At 39.2% G+C, this 24217-nt stretch overlaps 1 protein-coding gene across 2 annotated transcripts in view; it reads right to left on the bottom strand.

Annotated features, from left to right (window-relative positions):
• Positions 1–24217, bottom strand: part of LOC124046630 (neuronal PAS domain-containing protein 3) — a 526017-nt gene that overhangs the window by 8698 nt on the left and 493102 nt on the right. For both annotated transcript variants that reach the window (XM_046367233.1, XM_046367235.1), the window contains 3 exons: positions 23539–23657; positions 19190–19383; positions 17860–17966 (listed from right to left, as the gene is read on the bottom strand). In XM_046367233.1, coding sequence (XP_046223189.1) covers positions 17860–17966; positions 19190–19383; positions 23539–23657 — 420 coding nt within the window. The remainder of the gene's footprint in view (positions 1–17859; positions 17967–19189; positions 19384–23538; positions 23658–24217) is intronic.

The following is a 24217-nucleotide window of genomic DNA, read 5'->3' as shown; positions in this document are numbered from 1 at the left end:
AAAATTCCAGAAAATCATGTCATGGCTTTAGAAGCTTCTGATAGGTCGATTTACATAATTTGAGTCAATTGGAGGTGTGCCCACGGATTAATTTCAAGGACTACCTTCAAACTCAGTGCCTCTTTGCTTGACATCATGAGAAAATCAAAAGAAATCAGCCAAGACATTTTTTTTGTAGACGTCCACAAGTCTGGTTCATCCTTGGGAGCAATTTCCAAACGCCTGAAGGTACCACATTCATCTGCAGTAACAATAGTACACAAGTATAAACACCATGGGACCACGCAGCCGTCATACCGCTCAGGAAGGAGAAGCGTTCTGTCTCCGAGAGATGAACGTACTTTGGTGCGAAAAGTGCAAATCAATCCCAGAACAACAGCAAAGGACCTTGTGAAGATGCTGGAGGAAACAGGTACAAAAGTATCTATATCCACAGTAAAACGAGTCCTACATCGACATAACTTGTAAGGACGATCAGCAAGGAAGAAACCACTGCTCCAAAACTGTCATAATGCAGACAACGGTTTGCAACTGCAAATGAGGACAAAGATCATACTTTTTGGTCTGTCCCCTGGTCTGATGAAACAAAAATCTAACTGTTTTGCCATAATGACCATCGTTATGTTTGGAGGAAAAAGGGTGAGGCTTGCAAGCCAAAGAACACCATCGCAACCGTGAAGCACAGGGTGCAGCATCATGTTGTGGGGGTGCTTTGCTGCAGGAGGGACTGGTGCACTTCGCAAAATAGATGGCATCATCAGGCAGGAAAATTATGTGGATATATTGAAGCAACATCTAAACATCTCAAGACATCAGTCAGGAAGTTAAAACTGGGTCGCAAATGGGTCTTCCAAATGGACAATGACCCCAAGCATACTTCCAAAGTTGTGGCAAAATGGCTTAAGGACAACAAAGTCAAGTTATTGGAGTGGCCATCACAAAGCCCTGACCGCAATCCTATAGAACATTTGTGGACAGAACTGAAAAAGTGTGTGTGAGCAAGGAGGCCTATAAACCTGACTCAGTTACACCAGCTCTGTCAGGAGGAATGGGCCAAAATTCACCCAACTTATTGTGGGAAGCTTGTGGAAGGCTATCCGAAACGTTTGACCCAAGAGAAACAATTTAAAGACAATGCTACCAAATACTAATTGAGTGTATGGAAACTTCTGACCCACTGGGAATGTGATGAAAGAAATAAAAGCTGAAATAAATCATTCTCTCTACTATTATTCTGACATTTCACATTCTTAAAATAAAGTGGTGATCCTAACTGACCTAAGACATGGAATTCTTACTAGGATTAAATGTCAGGAATGGTGAATTACTAAATTCAAATGTATTTGACTAAGGTGTATGTAAACTTCCCACTTCAACTGTATATAAAAAGAATGCCAGTAATGAAAAAGTATTAGGAACTAATAGCATTGTTTCAGAAACCTTCTCAAGGGTTCTAATAATTCACTTTAGATCACTGACTGCTTTCTTTCCCTATACATATAGAATGAAAAGAAAATAAAAGAAAGAGAAAATTGAAAGAAATGACTTGTTTACTACTGAGGAGGTCTAGTATACTGTCGTGCAGGGATGGGCAACTGGTGGGCCCGTGGGTACATTTATATATATATGTATTTTTTAAACTAATTTGGGGGTCTCAACTTACTGTTGAGAGTTAGAATACTAGAATACACAAGTTGCAATTTAAAAAAAATTGGTTGTGAACTGTCACTGACAGTCAATCAAATAGCCCATGTCAGCATTAAAAATTACTTATTGTAAATTAGTAAAATGGCCAACTATCTAAACTTGTAGTAATCATGGTTGAATTACCACTGCAAACATTTCTCTCTATGGCACCCTATGGCAAAATGTGTAGAATTGCAGAAGATGTGCTGTAAAACTGCAAAATGTTCTCTCCACCCCATGGCAAAATGTGTAGAATTTCAGAAAATGTGCTGTAAAACTGCAAAATATTCTCTCCGCTCCATGGCAAAATGGGTAGAATTACATGAAATTAGTTATAAAATTGGTAAATTATTTATCTGCCCCATGGCAACATGTGTAGATTTGCAGCAAACTTGCTTTAAAACTGCAAAATGCTTTAGAAGCCACACGGCAAAATGTGTAGAATTGCAGGAAATCCACCAACCTTTCATTTACTGGCCCAACGCTCTAACCTCTAGGCTACCTGCCACCCCACTGCTAAAATGTCAATTATTAACTCCTAGTATAAACCTTGATTTGTTATACTAGGAGTTAACAATGATAGGATATACACAATATACTACATTTGAAACGGGAAAGATATAAACATTATTTAGATTATTTTCAGTTGAATAGTCATTCATGATTATCCAAATATCCAAATATTGGATTCAAACTGCATCTACAATATTTGGGAACTGTAAATGTGATGGTTCTAATATTTTGGGAAATAATTAAGAATTTATATACTCAACCATTATACTGTATCTGCTGTGAGGATATTGAGTCATAATATTGGTAGTCATGACTCATATATTATTTTAGGATGTATTTATTACCATAATTATTTCAGGTAAAAAATAAACATTTCCAAATCCTAACTCTAATCTTGGTAAATAACTTGACAAATCAAGTATACACGGCAAACTCAACATTCCACAGTCATATTCTAATCTCAGGCCGTCCTTGTAAATAAGAATTTGTTCTTAACTGACTTGCCTAGTTAAATAAAGGTTACACATTCTACAGTATAGCAAGTGAACTGTATATCTATGAAGGCACCAAACCTGGACCCCCGTATCTCTCTGCCTTTGAACATCAGAGCGCTCTCATCAGTATTAGTGTCATTACATTTACATGTTCTTATCCAGAGCAATTTAGAGGAGAAATTATTGTTAAGTGCACATCGACAGATTTTTCACCTAGTCAGCTCTGTGAGTCAAACCAGAGACCTTTTGTTTACTGGCCCAACACACGCAACCGCTAGCCTACCTGCATACCCAATACACTCCACCCCTGGCTTACCTGCATACCCAATACACTCCACCCCTGGCTTACCTGCATACCCAATACACTCCACCCCTGGCTTACCTGCATACCCAATACACTCCACCCCTGGCTTACCTGCATACCCAATACACTCCACCCCTGGCTTACCTGCATACCCAATACACTCCACCCCTGGCTTACCTGCATACCCAATACACTCCACCCCTGGCTTACCTGCATACCTAATACACTCCACCCCTGGCTTACCTGCATACCCAATACACTCCACCCCTGGCTTACCTGCATACCCAATACACTCCAACCCTGGCCTACCTGCATACCCAATACCCAATACACTCCACCCCTGGCTTACCTGCATACCCAATACACTTTTTATTTATTTTTGACCTTGTCCACTTACAGTGCCGTTTTACGGTGCCGGAGTCGTCCACTAGCTATTGGAGGCATTAAAAGGAATACGGGCCCTTTAATCTGTTTCTTTCTCCTGCAGCCCCAGGCATGCCTGTAGGATGGCTCCACTCTCTCCTACTCTCTCTCTCTCTCTCTCTCTCTCTCTCTCTCGCTGTGAGCCTCTTCTTTCTCGCTCCTCTCCTCTCTTCTCCTCCTGTCCTTCAGTTTGTTTTAATCACTTGGATCCTTTCCATAACGGTGACTACCCTTCAGATACCCTTTACCTCAAGTGGCCCTGGCTTGCGACAAGGGGTGTCACCCACAGGAGGCTGCTGACGGGAGGACAGCTCATAATAATGGCTGGAATTGATTAAGTGGAATGGTATCAAACACATGGAAACCACTTGTTTGATGTGTTTGATAGCATTCCATTGATTCCGTTCCAACCATTACTGTGAGCCCGTCCTCCCCAATTAAGGTGCTACCAAGCTCCTGTGGTGTCACTGTCATATAAAAGTAAGTCATTTACACAGTGAAATTGCTTTATGAAAAGTCTTTGCAGTCCATCAGGGTATTATTGTAAAGGCAAACATTTTATGAATGAGGGAGGAGACAGAAAGGAATGTTCTCTTCTCTACCGGGTTTGACATTTTTGTCTGGCTTCACAAGAACATTCTGCCTGTATTGTGGCGAGTGGTTTTCTTCATGTTTTTCTGAGGTACACTCTATTGTTGAAGCCCAAAGTTACTGTTTTCCAAAGCTTTGAATTTACAGCAACTTTGCCTGTGTCGTCAACATTCAACAATTCAGCTGTATTTTCCAGTATCTATAGTGTCCTAACAAGTGAGCTGAGTTGGTTTTTATTAGAGTCAGTCTGAACTAGTCTCAGGAGACAGGTTCTGGTAGTATGCCTGGAGGCAGATGGCTTAAGTCCTCAGAGATGTAAGTTCTTTCAGTGAGCTACAGTATCTCTCTCCATCTCACGAAAACCATCTCTTTTCCCCAGTCTGATATAACAGTCACTCAAAACCATTTGTCCCTACTGTGTATGCTACACTTCAGTTATCAGATCGCCAGACTAACGGATGTCTTGGCTTAACATGTATCCTTCTGGAATGAATTAAAAAGAACCTTTCCAGTCATAGCACATGTGTTGATAAGTGAAGTATGAATCGTAGTGATGAACAAACACACAGTATAGATTTGGTCTATATAGATTTGGTCTACATGAAATGGAGTCTATGTGATCTTTTCACAGTCCTAGGATACGCTATGAATAAAAGGTTTAGCAACTAAATGGCCATATTATAAAGCTTGGACAAAAGCCAATTCATTTAAACACCTTCTCAAGTCTGATGGTTCACTTCTGACCTGGCGTCTAGAGAGTTGGCTAAGTGGAATAATACATTTCCTTCAGATCCAGTGACCTTGTCACCCTGCCTCACCAGCTGATTGCTGCTATTCACACCAAACCTCCACAGTATGTCAGAACATTTTTGGTAACGCTTCCTCTGAATACCCTCTTCATAATGCATGATCAGCACACGTATGATGCCTTATGAGCTATGCCCAATGCATGACTTAGCTAGCTATACATATCTGCTCATATACATCTATAACTACATTTGATCAGTTATTTATCATCACAAAGGCCAAATGATCATCACATATGTGGTGATAATGTGACCGATGATGATACTAACTGGGCAACTTTTGCAAACGTTTTATTGTCTGAGTGAGGGAAATGCTGTAAATTGAGAGGACTCAATGTATGTTGAAAGATGAGACGTTGAGGATTATAATAAATACTGATTTGATGTCATACAAGCCAAACACCCGTGAGTCCAAATGTACACTTCACATTTCCATATGATCAAACTCAGGTCATATACAGTGTCAACGTTTAGGATCACTATGTGTGATGTACAGTTCCAAGATGACATGACGTCACACCCTGGGTTGATCTGAACAGAATGTTTGTTTGTCTATTTTAAAGCTCACACTCTCATCACTCCTTTCTATGCACACCAAAATGATGATCTGTTTCCCTGAGTTTCCTTGTGAAAAGCCTTACACTGTAAGATCCTATTTTATAACTTAGCAAGTCATGTTGGCAATAGAACAAGCTTTAAGTGAAGCCCACCTGACCCAGATTGCAATTTAAAACGGCATTTTTTAAAATTGCGTAAACAACAGCAGTAATTGTGTGATGGCGGGGATGCACGGTTGTGTTCCAAACAAAACAACTACAAGTGTGCTTGCTCTAGTTCCTCAACAGCACTGCTAGGAGAGCTCAAAAAAGCATCTTTCAGTTGAAGACTCTTCTTTGAGTCATAAAAGTGCATTGAAATAACTTTAGAGAGATGTGTGACCACTTGGAGACACCAGTTAGTACGCTCTCAAAAAACCCTTGTCATTTTTCGTCTGATGTTGCACCTCCCCCACATTTTCCAGGAATATTCTTATCATGCTACTGAATGTATCCACAGTATTTTCAGATTTCGTTATCAACAAATGTGGCGAAAAGTACAGGAAATGTAAAATGTACATAAAATCAACAGTCTAATGTTTGGATTTAGTCTTGTGTCAGGTGAACTGTTATGTCCTCAACTTTGGTCTAATAATTTTCCCATAATCTCCAAATTGTTCCCTTTCAACTGCTCTTTCAGTTGCTACCATTCTATGCATTTCATATTTCTTCTGTAAGAAATATTTCAATGTAGTCCTATCCATATAGGCCAATTCCCACAAGTGTAAATGTGTAGATGAAACTATCAACTGAACTAGCTAGGAATATAGCAAAGTCTTTATTTAGTGAAGGGGAATTAACAGACCTTAGTTATCCCAATATGAATTGCTCATCGAATAATTCCCATGGCTTTGTTCTCTAACTGTAAATACTGTATAGTAGCCTGGTTGCCAGTCTCTGTTCAACTACTACATTCCAGACCTTGTAATCTGTGTCATTTGTTTAGCATGACAGAGAGTGGAAAGGAGTGGTATGACAGCTAGAGAGACAGGTACACAGGCTAACTGTTTAGTATACCCAGATGAAATCAACATCAAATCCACGAACAGACACTAAAAGGACAAACACTAGAAATTAGCGCACACTTTTAAGTACAATGCTGCATAACATCTGAATCTTGTTCATTCAGGGTGTCAAAGTTTTAATTGTATCTTTCCGTAAATACATAAATACATGAACTAACTATTTAGCAGCACTGAACACTCAACCAATTTCCTAGCTCATGCACTGACTGTAAATGGACTAAAGCCTGGGTGGAGCGTATTAGATAGGAGACAGCCAGGGGTAGCTGGAGGTATGCAACGGTGCCACTGCTTGCTGCTACTGCCTAGCCTGCCACCTCAATATGCCTGCCACCTCAATCTGCCTGCCGCCTCAATATGCCTGCCACCTCAATCTGCCTGCCGCCTCAATCTGCCTGCCATCTCAATCTGCCTGCCGCCTCAATCTGCCTGCCGCCTCAATCCGCCTGCCACCTCAATCTGCCTGCCGCCTCAATCTGCCTTCCGCCTCAATCTGCCTGCCTTAGCATCAAACGGCCTGCTTTACCCTCAATCTGCCTGCCTTAGCATCAAACGGCCTGCTTTACCCTCAATCCGCCTGCCGCCTCAATCCGCCTGCCGCCTCAATCTGCCTGCCGCCTCAATCTGCCTGCCGCCTCAATCTGCCTGTCGCCTCAATCTGCCTGCCGCCTCAATCCGCCTGCCGCCTCAATCCGCCTGCCGCCTCAATCTGCCTGCCGCCTCAATCTGCCTGCCGCCTCAATCTGCCTGCCGCCTCAATCTGCCTGCCTTAGCATCAAACGGCCTGCTTTACCCTCAATCTGCCTGCCTTAGCATCAAACGGCCTGCTTTACCCTCAATCCGCCTGCCGCCTCAATCCGCCTGCCGCCTCAATCTGCCTGCCGCCTCAATCCGCCTGCCGCCTCAATCTGCCTGCCGCCTCAATCTGCCTGCCGTGCCGCCTCAATCTGCCTGCCACCTCAATCTGCCTGCCTTAGCATCAAACGGCCTGCTTTACCCTCAATCCGCCTGCCACCTCAATCTGCCTGCCACCTCAATCTGCCTGCCGCCTCAATCTGCCTGCCGCCTCAATCTGCCTGCCGCCTCAATCTGCCTGCCGCCTCAATCTGCCTGCTACCTCAATCTGCCTGCCTTAGCATCAAACGGCCTGCTTTACCCTCAATCTGCCTGCCGCCTCAATCTGCCTGCCTTAGCATCAAACGGCCTGCTTTACCCTCAATCTGCCTGCCGCCTCAATCTGCCTGCCTTAGCATCAAACGGCCTGCTTTACCCTCAATCTGCCTGCCGCCTCAATCCGCCTGCCGCCTCAATCTGCCTGCCACCTCAATCTGCCTGCCGCCTCAATCTGCCTGCCGCCTCAATCTGCCTGCCGCCTCAATCTGCCTGCCTTAGCATCAAACGGCCTGCCACCTCAATCTGCCTGCCGCCTCAATCTGCCTGCCTTAGCATCAAACGGCCTGCCGCCTCAATCTGCCTGCCGCCTCAATCTGCCTGCTTTAGCATCAAACGGCCTGCCACCTCAATCTGCCTGCCGCCTCAATCTGCCTACCGCCTCAATTTGCCTTCTGCCTCAATTTGCCTGCATTAGCCTCTCTTATCAATGTGATCCATGGGCAGCCCTCGCTCTCTACTTTCCCTCTGCTGGGTTTCAAATCGGCCGCTAATGAACCCAATCTGGTGCATTTTTAAGGCACAGGGACAGTACAATGCAGCAGTAATTGTGCTCTAATTCAGTTGAACTCACAATATCTAATCAGACGGCTCCAAGTTCCCCGGCCGAGGAGGCAACCCCAAGGACACTCGTCCTCCCACCTAATAAAGCAAGGGAATGTACACCCTTTACACTTACAATCCAGCATCAAGCACGAAGAAAGGGCCCAGGGAGCAGCTCAGCCCACAGATCTCCAATAATGGCAGCCTGCCTATCCATGTTGCAAAGCCCAATCAAATGGTGCACTGCTCCCACAGTGCCTCCTCAGTGTTTAACCAGCCACAGTAAAGTTTCATTGGCGAAACATATCAAATCATGGCACGTTTTGGAATTAAGAAGTAAAGCGAGCGGAGAGAACTTCCTGCCACGGGCTATAAAAACTGCTCTGGTGGAGTAGAGATGCAAAGACACCTTTGCAAAGATGACCGTTACTCTAAAAGTAAACTGAGCTCAATGTTGAACGCATACAAACAAAGAAGGCATGCAGCCATTTCATTTGAAACATTGGGAGTGAACTTGCGTGGGGGTCTTGGTTTCCATTCTCCCTCCCTGGGGTCTGAAGATCAATGGCATATATTTCTACCCCTGAGTCATGATATTGCAAGGTAAGTAAGTTACAGAGGCAGATAACGTGGATCATCATCTAGATGTGGTCTCTCTACAGGCCTATTACCCTGACTCAGGGTTTAGCTCAATGTGGGATAACCAGGTCTTGTGGCATGTAGGAGACCCGTGTTCAAACCCTAGAAGGTGGATCATCATCTAGATGTGGTCTCTCTACAGGCCTATTACCCTGACTCAGGGTTTAGCTCAATGTGGGCTAACCAGGTCTTGTGGCATGTAGGAGACCCGTGTTCAAACCCTAGAAGGTCACAGAGGCAGATAACGTGGATCATCATCTAGATGTGGTCTCTCTACAGGCCTATTACCCTGACTCAGGGTTTAGCTCAATGTGGGCTAACCAGGTTTTGTGGCATGTGGGAGACCCGTGTTCAAACCCTAGAAGGTCACAGAGGCAGATAACGTGGATCATCATCTAGATGTGGTCTCTCTACAGGCCTATTACCCTGACTCAGGGTTTAGCTCAATGTGGGCTAACCAGGTTTTGTGGCATGTGGGAGACCCGTGTTCAAACCCTAGAAGGTCACAGAGGCAGATAACGTGGATCATCATCTAGATGTGGTCTCTCTACAGGCCTATTACCCTGACTCAGGGTTTAGCTCAATGTGGGCTAACCAGGTCTTGTGGCATGTAGGAGACCCGTGTTCAAACCCTAGAAGGTCACAGAGGCAGATAACGTGGATCATCATCTAGATGTGGTCTCTCTACATGTCTTTGACACCTATTCTGTACGCTGATAAGATCAGAACAACTTTGCAGTGAAGCACACAATGACCTATGTGTTTGGGTGGGTGAGAGGAGATAGTTGTGATGGATCACTTCCCATAACAAAATTAGTTCTGCAATAATGTGTTGTGTACTGAAATGATGTGGTAACATACTGAAATGTGTTAACATACTGAAATGATGTGGTAACATACTAAAATGATGTGGTAACATACTGAAATGTGTTAACATACTGAAATGATGTGGTAACATACTGAAATGATGTGTTAACATACTGAAATGATGTGGTAACATACTAAAATGATGTGGTAACATACTGAAATGATGTGGTAACATACTGAAATTATGTGGTAACATACTGAAATGATGTGGTAACATACTGAAATGTGTTAACATACTGAAATGATGTGGTAACATACTGAAATGATGTGGTAACATACTGAAATGTGTTAACATACTGAAATGATGTGGTAACATACTGAAATGTGTTAACATACTGAAATGTGTTAACATACTGAAATGTGTTAACATACTGAAATGATGTGGTAACATACTGAAATGTGTTAACATACTGAAATGTGTTAACATACTGAAATGATGTGGTAACATACTGAAATGATGTGGTAACATACTGAAATGTGTTAACATACTGAAATGATGTGGTAACATACTGAAATTATGTGGTAACATACTGAAATGATGTGTTAACATACTGAAATGATGTGGTAACATACTAAAATGATGTGGTAACATACTGAAATGATGTGGTAACATACTGAAATTATGTGGTAACATACTGAAATGATTTGGTAACATACTGAAATGATGTGTTAACATACTGAAATGATGTGGTAACATACTAAAATGATGTGGTAACATACTGAAATGATGTGGTAACATACTGAAATGTGTTAACATACTGAAATGTGTTAACATACTGAAATGATGTGGTAACATACTGAAATGATGTGGTAACATACTGAAATGTGTTAACATACTGAAATGATGTGGTAACATACTGAAATTATGTGGTAACATACTGAAATGATGTGTTAACATACTGAAATGATGTGGTAACATACTAAAATGATGTGGTAACATACTAAAATGATGTGGTAACATACTGAAATGATGTGTTAACATACTAAAATGATGTGGTAACATACTAAAATGATGTGGTAACATACTAAAATGATGTGGTAACATACTAAAATGATGTGGTAACATACTAAAATGATGTGGTAACATACTAAAATGATGTGGTAACATACTGAAATGATGTGGTAACATACTAAAATGATGTGGTAACATACTAAAATGTGTTAACATACTGAAATGATGTGGTAACACACTGAAATGATGTGGTAACATACTAAAATGATGTGGTAACATACTGAAATGATGTGGTAACATACTGAAATGATGTGGTAACATACTGAAATGATGTGGTAACATACTGAAATGATGTGGTAACATACTGAAATGATGTGGTAACATACTGAAATGATGTGTTAACATACTGAAATGATGTGGTAACATACTAAAATGATGTGGTAACATACTGAAATGATGTGGTAACATACTGAAATGATGTGGTAACATACTGAAATGATGTGTTAACATACTGAAATGATGTGGTAACATACTGAAATGATGTGGTAACATACTGAAATGTGTTAACATACTGAAATGTGTTAACATACTGAAATGTGTTAACATACTGAAATGATGTGGTAACATACTGAAATGATGTGGTAACATACTGAAATGTGTTAACATACTGAAATGTGTTAACATACTGAAATGTGTTAACATACTGAAATGATGTGGTAACATACTGAAATGTGTTAACATACTGAAATGTGTTAACATACTGAAATGATGTGGTAACATACTGAAATGTGTTAACATACTGAAATGATGTGGTAACATACTGAAATGTGTTAACATACTGAAATGTGTTAACATACTGAAATGTGTTAACATACTGAAATGATGTGGTAACATACTGAAATGTGTTAACATACTGAAATGTGTTAACATACTGAAATGATGTGGTAACATACTGAAATGATGTGGTAACATACTGAAATGTGTTAACATACTGAAATGATGTGGTAACATACTGAAATTATGTGGTAACATACTGAAATGATGTGGTAACATACTGAAATTATGTGGTAACATACTAAAATGATGTGGTAACATACTGAAATGATGTGGTAACATACTGAAATTATGTGGTAACATACTGAAATGATTTGGTAACATACTGAAATGATGTGTTAACATACTGAAATGATGTGGTAACATACTAAAATGATGTGGTAACATACTGAAATGATGTGGTAACATACTGAAATGATGTGGTAACATACTGAAATGATGTGGTAACATACTGAAATGATGTGGTAACATACTGAAATGATGTGGTAACATACTGAAATTATGTGGTAACATACTGAAATGATGTGGTAACATACTAAAATGATGTGTTAACATACTGAAATGATGTGGTAACATACTAAAATGATGTGGTAACATACTGAAATGATGTGGTAACATACTGAAATTATGTGGTAACATACTGAAATGATGTGGTAACATACTGAAATGATGTGTTAACATACTGAAATGATGTGGTAACATACTGAAATGATGTGGTAACATACTGAAATGATGTGTTAACATACTAAAATGATGTGGTAACATACTAAAATGATGTGGTAACATACTAAAATGATGTGGTAACATACTAAAATGATGTGGTAACATACTGAAATGATGTGTTAACATACTAAAATGATGTGGTAACATACTAAAATGATGTGGTAACATACTAAAATGATGTGGTAACATACTAAAATGATGTGGTAACATACTAAAATGATGTGGTAACATACTAAAATGATGTGGTAACATACTGAAATGATGTGGTAACATACTAAAATGATGTGGTAACATACTAAAATGTGTTAACATACTGAAATGATGTGGTAACATACTGAAATGATGTGGTAACATACTAAAATGATGTGGTAACATACTGAAATGATGTGGTAACATACTGAAATGATGTGGTAACATACTGAAATGATGTGGTAACATACTGAAATGATGTGGTAACATACTGAAATGATGTGGTAACATACTGAAATGATGTGTTAACATACTGAAATGATGTGGTAACATACTAAAATGATGTGGTAACATACTGGAATGATGTGGTAACATACTGAAATTATGTGGTAACATACTGAAATGATGTGGTAACATACTGAAATGATGTGTTAACATACTGAAATGATGTGGTAACATACTGAAATGATGTGGTAACATACTGAAATGTGTTAACATACTGAAATGATGTGGTAACATACTGAAATGATGTGGTAACATACTGAAATGTGTTAACATACTGAAATGTGTTAACATACTGAAATGATGTGGTAACATACTGAAATGTGTTAACATACTGAAATGTGTTAACATACTGAAATGATGTGGTAACATACTGAAATGATGTGGTAACATACTGAAATGTGTTAACATACTGAAATGATGTGGTAACATACTGAAATTATGTGGTAACATACTGAAATGATGTGTTAACATACTGAAATGATGTGGTAACATACTAAAATGATGTGGTAACATACTGAAATGATGTGGTAACATACTGAAATGATGTGTTAACATACTGAAATGATGTGGTAACATACTGAAATGATGTGGTAACATACTGAAATTATGTGGTAACATACTGAAATTATGTGGTAACATACTGAAATGATGTGGTAACATACTAAAATGATGTGTTAACATACTGAAATGATGTGGTAACATACTAAAATGATGTGGTAACATACTGAAATGATGTGGTAACATACTGAAATATGTGGTAACATACTGAAATGATGTGGTAACATACTGAAATGATGTGTTAACATACTGAAATGATGTGGTAACATACTGAAATGATGTGGTAACATACTGAAATGATGTGTTAACATACTAAAATGATGTGGTAACATACTAAAATGATGTGGTAACATACTAAAATGATGTGGTAACATACTAAAATGATGTGGTAACATACTGAAATGATGTGGTAACATACTAAAATGATGTGGTAACATACTAAAATGTGTTAACATACTGAAATGATGTGGTAACATACTGAAATGATGTGGTAACATACTAAAATGATGTGGTAACATACTGAAATGATGTGGTAACATACTGAAATGATGTGGTAACATACTGAAATGATGTGGTAACATACTGAAATGATGTGGTAACATACTGAAATGATGTGGTAACATACTGAAATGATGTGTTAACATACTGAAATGATGTGGTAACATACTAAAATGATGTGGTAACATACTGAAATGATGTGGTAACATACTGAAATTATGTGGTAACATACTGAAATGATGTGGTAACATACTGAAATGATGTGTTAACATACTGAAATGATGTGGTAACATACTGAAATGATGTGGTAACATACTGAAATGTGTTAACATACTGAAATGATGTGGTAACATACTGAAATGTGTTAACATACTGAAATGTGTTAACATACTGAAATGTGTTAACATACTGAAATGATGTGGTAACATACTGAAATGTGTTAACATACTGAAATGTGTTAACATACTGAAATGATGTGGTAACATACTGAAATGATGTGGTAACATACTGAAATGTGTTAACATACTGAAATGATGTGGTAACATACTGAAATTATGTGGTAACATACTGAAATGATGTGTTAACATACTGAAATGATGTGGTAACATACTAAAATGATGTGGTAACATACTGAAATGATGTGGTAACATACTGAAATTATGTGGTAACATACTGAAATGATTTGGTAACATACTGAAATGATGTGTTAACATACTGAAATGATGTGGTAACATACTAAAATGATGTGGTAACATACTGAAATGATGTGGTAACATACTGAAATGAAATGATGTGGTAACATACTGAAATGATGTGGTAACATACTGAAATGATGTGTAACATACTGAAATGATGTGGTAACATACTGAAATTATGTGGTAACATACTGAAATGATGTGGTAACATACTGAAATGATGTGGTAACATACTGAAATGATGTGGTAACATACTAAAATGATGTGTTAACATACTGAAATGATGTGGTAACATACTAAAATGATGTGGGTAACATACTGAAATGATGTGGTAACATACTGAAATTATGGTAACATACTGAAATGATGTGGTAACATACTGAAATGATGTGGTAACATACTGTTAACATAAATGATGTGGTAACATACTGAAATGATGTGGTAACATACTGAAATGATGTGTTAACATACTAAAATGATGTGGTAACATACTAAAATGATGTGGTAACATACTAAAATGATGTGGTAACATACTAAAATGATGTGGTAACATACTGAAATGATGTGTTAACATACTAAAATGATGTGGTAACATACTAAAATGATGTGGTAACATACTAAAATGATGTGGTAACATACTAAAATGATGTGGTAACATACTAAAATGATGTGGTAACATACTAAAATGATGTGGTAACATACTGAAATGATGTGGTAACATACTAAAATGATGTGGTAACATACTAAAATGTGTTAACATACTGAAATGATGTGGTAACATACTGAAATGATGTGGTAACATACTAAAATGATGTGGTAACATACTGAAATGATGTGGTAACATACTGAAATGATGTGGTAACATACTGAAATGATGTGGTAACATACTGAAATGATGTGGTAACATACTAAAATGATGTGGTAACATACTGAAATGATGTGGTAACATACTGAAATGATGTGGTAACATACTGAAATGATGTGGTAACATACTGAAATGATGTGGTAACATACTGAAATGATGTGGTAACATACTGAAATGATGTGTAACATACTGAAATGATGTGGTAAATGACTGAAATGATGTGGTAACATACTAAAATGATGTGGTAACATACTGAAATGATGTGGTAACATACTGAAATGATGTGGTAACATACTGAAATGATGTGGTAACATACTGAAATGATGTGTTAACATACTGAAATGATGTGGTAACATACTGAAATGATGTGGTAACATACTGAAATGTGTTAACATACTGAAATGATGTGGTAACATACTGAAATGTGTTAACATACTGAAATGTGTTAACATACTGAAATGTGTTAACATACTGAAATGATGTGGTAACATACTGAAATGTGTTAACATACTGAAATGTGTTAACATACTGAAATGATGTGGTAACATACTGAAATGATGTGGTAACATACTGAAATGTGTTAACATACTGAAATGATGTGGTAACATACTGAAATTATGTGGTAACATACTGAAATGATGTGTTAACATACTGAAATGATGTGGTAACATACTGAAAAATGAAATGATGTGGTAACATACTGAAATGATGTGGTAACATACTGAAATGATGTGGTAACATACTGAAATGATGTGGTAACATACTGAAATGATGTGTTAACATACTGAAATGATGTGGTAACATACTAAAATGATGTGGTAACATACTGAAATGATGTGGTAACATACTGAAATTATGTGGTAACTGAAATGATGTGGTAACATACTGAAATGATGTGGTAACATACTGAAATGATGTGTTAACATACTGAAATGATGTGGTAACATACTGAAATGATGTGGTAACATACTGAAATGATGTGGTAACATACTGAAATGATGTGGTAACATACTGAAATGATGTGGTAACATACTAAAATGATGTGTTAACATACTGAAATGATGTGGTAACATACTAAAATGTGTTAACATACTGAAATGATGTGGTAACATACTGAAATGATGTGGTAACATACTGAAATGATGTGGTAACATACTGAAATGATGTGGTAACATACTGAAATGATGTGGTAACATACTGAAATGATGTGGTAACATACTGTTAAAATGATGTGTTAACATACTAAAATGATGTGGTAACATACTAAAATGATGTGGTAACATACTAAAATGATGTGGTAACATACTAAAATGATGTGGTAACATACTGAAATGATGTGGTAACATACTAAAATGATGTGGTAACATACTAAAATGATGTGGTAACATACTGAAAAAATGATGTGGTAACATACTAAAATGATGTGGTAACATACTAAAATGATGTGGTAACATACTGAAATGATGTGGTAACATACTGAAATGATGTGGTAACATACTAAAATGATGTGGTAACATACTAAAATGTGGTAACATACTGAAATGATGTGGTAACATACTGAAATGATGTGGTAACATACTAAAATGATGTGGTAACATACTGAAATGATGTGGTAACATACTGAAATGATGTGGTAACATACTGAAATGATGTGGTAACATACTAAAATGATGTGGTAACATACTGAAATGATGTGGTAACATACTGAAATGATGTGGTAACATACTAAAATGATGTGGTAACATACTGAAATGATGTGGTAACATACTGAAATGATGTGTTAACATACTGAAATGATGTGGTAACATACTGAAATGATGTGGTAACATACTGAAATGATGTGGTAACATACTAAAATGATGTGGTAACATACTGAAATGATGTGGTAACATACTGAAATGATGTGGTAACATACTAAAATGATGTGGTAACATACTGAAATGATGTGGTAACATACTAAAATGATGTGGTAACATACTGAAATGATGTGGTAACATACTGAAATGATGTGGTAACATACTAAAATGATGTGGTAACATACTGAAATGATGTGGTAACATACTGAAATGATGTGGTAACATACTGAAATGATGTGGTAACATACTGAAATGATGTGGTAACATACTGAAATGATGTGGTAACATACTGAAATGATGTGGTAACATACTGAAATGATGTGGTAACATACTGAAATGATGTGGTAACATACTGAAATGATGTGGTAACATACTGAAATGATGTAACATACTAAAATGGTAACATACTGAAATGATGTGGTAACATACTGAAATGATGTGGTAACATACTAAAATGATGTGGTAACATACTGAAATGATGTGGTAACATAACATACTGAAATGATGTGGTAACATACTGAAATGATGTGGTAACATACTGAAATGATGTGGTAACATACTGAAATGATGTGGTAACATACTGAAATGATGTGGTAACATACTGAAATGATGTGGTAACATACTGAAATGATGTGGTAACATACTGAAATGATGTGGTAACATACTGAAATGATGTGGTAACATACTGAAATGATGTGGTAACATACTGAAATGATGTGGTAACCCTTAAAGTATAGGTATAATACTCACAGTCTAAATGGATGTGCCGGATGCCCTCCACATCCTCTGCGTGAATAAACTGGTAGCACCTCTTCCCTACGATGTCCACTGGCGTCAGGTCCATGTAGTCGCTAATTCTACAACAGGGATTTGAAAAGGATTCAGCGCGTGATGACGGCAAGAGAAGAAGCACCAACAGAAACGGAAAAACATTCAAACGGCTCTTAAAACACAATGTCATTCCAGCTTAACCAGATAGACCATATTCATCCTGATATGTCAGACGAATGCCTTTGACAAAGATACAGTAAGTATTACACACACATTCAGGGACAAATGGATAGAATGGAACATAGGATGTCTTCCCATTTCACATGATAAAATGTCTATCGCTTAGTATTGAATATAATCTATCCATTATTTTTTTGTTCACCCAAAAGCAACCTGTCTACTATCTGTCTGACATATTGTGTGGTTATTTCTGATATTTCTAGTCTCCCCAAACACCATATGAAACAGATGAAAGTAGTTCTGATCAGTTTCCCATTTCATTTCCCAGAAAGGCTGAGGCTATCTCACTGTAAAACTGACTGTGCAGATGTGATTTCCCCATAAATAACTGACTGTCTGGCAGACAGGGTAAAAAGAAAACTATCTCACTGTAAAACTGACTGTCCAGATGTGATTTCCCCATAAATAACTGACTGTCTGGCAGACAGGGGTAAAAAGAAAACTATCTCACTGTAAAACTGACTGTCCAGATGTGATTTCCCCATATATAACTGACTGTCTGGCAGACAGGGATAAAAAGAAAACTATCTCACTGTAAAACTGACTGTCCAGATGTGATCTCCCCATAAATAACTGACTGTCTGGCAGACAGGGGTAAAAAGAAAACTATCTCACTGTAAAACTGACTGTCCAGATGTGATTTCCTCATAAATAACTGACTGTCTGGCAGACAGGGGTAAAAAGAAAACTATCTCACTGTAAAACTGACTGTCCAGATGTGATTTCCCCATAAATAACTGACTGTCTGGCAGACAGGGGTAAAAAGAAAACTATCTCAGTGATCTCAATCCCACAGAGATGAGGACAGGTAGCAAAGAAATAGAATGTTCATGATGAGTTGTACAGTATATAGGCCTAATGCTATGAAATATATATATACAAACCCTAGTGATTAGAGTGGAACTACCTACACAACTATAAGAGCAATGTAATGCCAAGCGGTGCTGTGGGATTATTTAAGATACTCTTTGAAGAGGTAGGGTTTCAGACGTTTTCAAACCTTACCCCCTGCATTTCAGTTATGTGTATCACTGCCATGTGGGTACAGTAAAATACAGTCAAGCCTTACCTATTCTCACAGTAGACGATGTTGAGGTCCATGTGGACCCTGGTGACAAACATCTGGCAGTCTATGCGCACCTCGTTGATGGTGGGGGGGGGGAGGGCGTGGGCTACCACCACCATGCCCATGATCTGAATGGGTACTGACCGACTGTGGGTCATTGCCATACGGATCCTCAGCCTGCCTGTAACATGGATCACCTATAGGATGAGGGAGAGAGGGGGAAACACAGAGAAAGAGAGAGATAGAGACACAGAGAGATAGAGATAAAAAGAGAGAGAGAGAGATCGAGAGAGAAAGAGAGAGAGAGAAAGAAATAGAGCGAGTGAGTGAGAGAGAGAGCAAGAGAGAGAGTAGAGCGAGCGAGCGAAAGAGAGAGAGAGCGAGGAGAGAGAGCAAGAGAGAGAGAGGAAGAGAGAGAAAATGAGAGAAAAAGAGAGAGTGAGAGAGAGCGCGTGAGAGAGAGCGAGAGGAGAGAGGGAGAGCAAGAGAGAGAAAGAGAGCGAGAGAGAGAGCGAGAGAGAGAGAGGGAGAGAGAAAGAGGGAGAGAGAGAGAGAGAGAGAGAGAGAGAGAGAGAGAGAGAGAGAGAGAGAGAGAGAGAGAGAGAGAGAGAGTTTCAGTTCAAAAGCAGTAATGGAGAATTCCAAACACAAAATAGCGAGGGTGGAGGTGAGGACAAACGTTTTGAAGGTCCTAATTATCGCTAGCTTTAAAGTCTTTGTAGCTCTATTCTGCCCTAGAGGAGGAACTGACTAGATATGCAAACTACACTTTCAGATCAATCAATTTTAATCATTGCCAGGTTAAACCCAGGGGGAATTGTTTTGTAGTCTTTAAACTACTGACACTGGCCTCTCAGTGGCACACCTCTGAGATTGGTGAGACGCGATTATTATCATTCACACAGACAGTTCCTGCTCCCTAAACTCATTCAAAGCCTTAGACCGTCTCCTGCTCCACCAGGGATAAGCAACCCTCAACAATGGGAACCAGACATTGAATTCCAATTCAGAAGAGAGACACAGAGAGACACAACAACAAAAAAAATAACAGCCCTATTCCAGGCATTGCATTAGAAAGCTAACAGAACAGTGACATGTTACAACAGCCCTGTCAGACAGTCGGCCCAGGAGGAAAATGGTTCTGATGGTGTATGATGTCTCCTTTTCAAAGGGAAACCATCAGTGCTTGTGACATCCTAGAAGCCGTCAACAGTCTCCACAGTTAAATGATACTGACTCATTTTCCCTGGAGTTTCTAAAGACAAAGAAGAACTGTGAAGGATAGTTTCAAACCCATTTTGAATACAACTAAACTACAACGATGTATAGCACATCCAATGGCAAGATTGAACAGTGTTTATTTTAAAGTGAGTATGAGAGAAGTCCGGCTAAAACACATCAAACAGAATGCTAGGAGAGGCATTTTGGGTCCGAGGAGTGTAGCCAGTCTAGTGCTTGAAGTCATGCTGCTTTAAGAGAGAGAAGAGGAGGGAGAATGCTTTGCTGTCTTTTTAAAGTTGAAGAGTGCAATGAGACCTTGTTCAAGGTCACCAGGGGAAAGACCATGAAGAATAGGAACAGTTAAAGGTACTCTCCATCGGCTTTCCATCCAGATTATATTCTGTTAGATATATTCCCATGATTTTGCATTTACAGTCATTTCTGTAACATCTACTGTGCAGAATATGTGTTAGATATATTTCCTGTTTTAGATATATTATATATGTTACATATGTGATATATATGTCCCTGATATTCTGTAATTACACTCATTTCTGTAACATTTTACATCATGTATGTATAATTGAATCATGTAAACAAAGTCTGGTTGATCCACCCAGAATGACTTTGTTGAATGCATATGAGAGTTCCCTACAGTCCTTTATGTGTTAAACAGATCTATGTAGCAAATCAGCCTCCTCACACTCACACCTGGGTTCAAACACTATTTGAAATCTTCAAAATATTTTTTGCGTTTGCTTAAGCCTGCCTGCAATGCCGGATGGGCAGGGTTTTGCTCTTTTCCAATTATTCTATTCATTCCAGTGTGCCAGGGAAGCTAAATCAAGCCCAGATGTAGTATTTAAAATGATTTTAAATAGTACTTGAACCCAGGTATGGTACAGTATGCTGATCAGCTTCACACATTACAGACAATATGCTGTCTATCTTGATCAGACCACAGATTGACAGCAAGGTAGGTTCTGACACACACTTGACTGTTGGTTGTTGGTTGTCAGGTTTCAAAAAGACATCACATCAGCACAATGAGACCAGAGCAGAGAAAGACATCACATCAGCACAATGAAGACATCACATCACCAGAGGGCAGAGGAAGACATCACATCACAATCAGACATCACATCAGCACAATGAACCAGGGCAGAGGAAGAGACCAGGGCCGAGGAAGACATCACATCAGCACAATGAGACCAGGGCAGAGGAAGACATCACATCAGCACAATGAGACCAGGGCAGAGGAAGACATCACATCAGCACAATGAGACCAGGGCAGAGGAAGACATCACATCAGCACAATGAGACCAGGGCCGAGGAAGACATCACATCAGCACAATGAGACCAGGGCAGAGGAAGACATCACATCAGCACAATGAGACCAGGGCAGAGGAAGACATCACATCAGCACAATGAGACCAGGGCAGAGGAAGACATCACATCAGCACAATGAGACCAGGGCAGAGGAAGACATCACATCAGCACAATGAGACCAGGGCCGAGGAAGACATCACATCAGCACAATGAGACCAGGGCAGAGGAAGACATCACACAAAATCATACAATGCACACCACTCTGCTCCACTCTTACGAATACAAATGTTTAAGAAACATATAGAATGTAAATGATTTCTTCGGAAGCCCAAACCCAGAGGCATCAAAACAGTGAGTTTGAATAAGACAACCTTCGAAGTGAATGGTGGGCAGCTAGACTGCTACAGGAGCTGTTGACCAGAACATTAAATATGCTCAGGCAGTTAAATGCCAACTGACACGTCAAGTGTTCACAACAGCGGCAGTGAGAAGCAATTCGAATAGCATTTCTCAACTCAATACAAGCCAACAAAATACAGGGATCCATTTTTATAATTCATGGTTCAGCACACAATGAATACACTCTCTCTCTCCACCGGTGAATATAGAAGAGGTATACATAAGAAATAAGATTCATCTGTTCCTGGGGATTCTCTGGAGTGCTTTTGAAATGTGATACAGCACCAATAATGAAGGAGGACCTTTAAATGAGTGCATTAAATGAGATGGGGGGGCTGAGATGTGTTAAAAAAATATTGGTTTAATGCTGGAGCTTTGATTTGACCTCCAGAGTGGAGTGGGGATATAAGCAGCCATGATACGTGCCGCCAACGCCACCGTGCCTCGCGTCCCGGGTGGAGGAGCAGATCACCGACATGCCAAACAACATTTATCTCTAGCCATAATTAGGACCTTCAAAACATTTGTCCTCACCTCCACCCTCGCTATTTTGTGTTTAAGATTCTCTATTCCTGCTTTTGGACTGAAACTCTTTATTTCTATCTCTCTCTCTCTCTTTCTCTCGCTCTCTCTCTCTCTTTGTCTCTCTTTCAGACACAGCCTTAGTTCAAACCATAGGCAGCCATTACCTTCCATTTCTTATAATAAATAAATATGAAAAAGTTTTTTTCCCTCACAGTCCAAGACCAATGAAACACAATATAATAAAGAGATTGAAGAGATATATCCAAACCCACGCCACTGCTGTTGGATCCACCCTTGAGAACACAAAGTGCATTAGGGTGTGATGAAGCCAGAATGAGGCTGGAGACACTGACAGAGAGACAGAGATGATATGGAGATGCTTGGAGAGAGAGAGGGGCATCAAGATGAGGCTGGGCTCGTCCCTGTGTGTCCTCACTGCTCAAAGAATCAGCCTTAATCACATCTCTCTGTCCCAAAGCCCCCACAAGCCATACATCGTATCAACTTAATATTGAGCCTGCGTGACTCTTTTTCTATACATACAGTATGTTAACACCGACAGCTAACATTTATATCTCATGCTGAGTATGATAGTCATGGTAGTTATGGCGATTCTCTCTTTTTCACAACTCAAACTGAAATAGAAAACAATATTTACATACTAGAAAAAGCCTGGAATGCAAACTGAATATCACTCTAAAACAATAGTAAAACAGAGCCATATTCAGTTTGGATTCCAGACTAGTTCCTTATGAGAGTCTATAACCCTGCCCTTACTACAGGGCTAGGCAGTAGAACTACATATATAACAACATGCGGCTGTGGTGTTGTGAATTCTAGGATCTCTGTGGCTCGGCCACCGTGCCTCTGGGTCTTACCTTATAGCCTGAAGACTTGATGTGGACACCTCTCTTGGTCAGTGTGGACTTCATACGGACAAAGAAGGAGCGTTCAAGAATGTTGTCTGGGGGAAGCAGGGTGGGGCTGGTCGACTCGACTGTGGAGGAAAACACGCACACGCACACGCACACGCACACGCACACGCACACACGCGCACACGCGCGCACGCACGCACGCACGCACGCACGCACGCACGCACGCACGCACACACACACACACACACACACACACACACACACACACACACACACACACACACACACACACACAATTACTTAACATTACTTGGCCAATAAATCTGTGTGTTTTGTAGTAAAGCCCAGGAGAGGTCGGGTGATATTAAAAACCCCAGCTGGTAAGACAGGCTAGCTGTAATAACTTTTCATTGAGTCTCTATCATCTCCCAGGTAACCATCTAATGGAAAAAGCACACCTAAATAAAAACAACACATTAGCAGTAAACCATGTTTTAATTACAGTATGTTCTGTAATAGTGTACAACCTGTTAGGTCTAACACCATAATCAGTGAAAACATTTTATTGGAAGCTCAGCGGCAGTTTAAAAGTCAACTGCACGTTTCACTTCATTCTAGTGGTGTATTCATTTTCCAAGTACAATATTGCAATTTCATGTAATGGAATATTAGAATTAACTCA

Source organism: Oncorhynchus gorbuscha, linkage group LG10 (assembly GCF_021184085.1).
Source record: "Oncorhynchus gorbuscha isolate QuinsamMale2020 ecotype Even-year linkage group LG10, OgorEven_v1.0, whole genome shotgun sequence".
In the NCBI taxonomy this organism is placed as follows: Eukaryota; Metazoa; Chordata; class Actinopteri; order Salmoniformes; family Salmonidae; genus Oncorhynchus; species Oncorhynchus gorbuscha.
The sequence above is the reverse complement of the archived record's forward strand: the minus strand, read 5'-3'. Positions and strand labels throughout refer to the sequence as shown.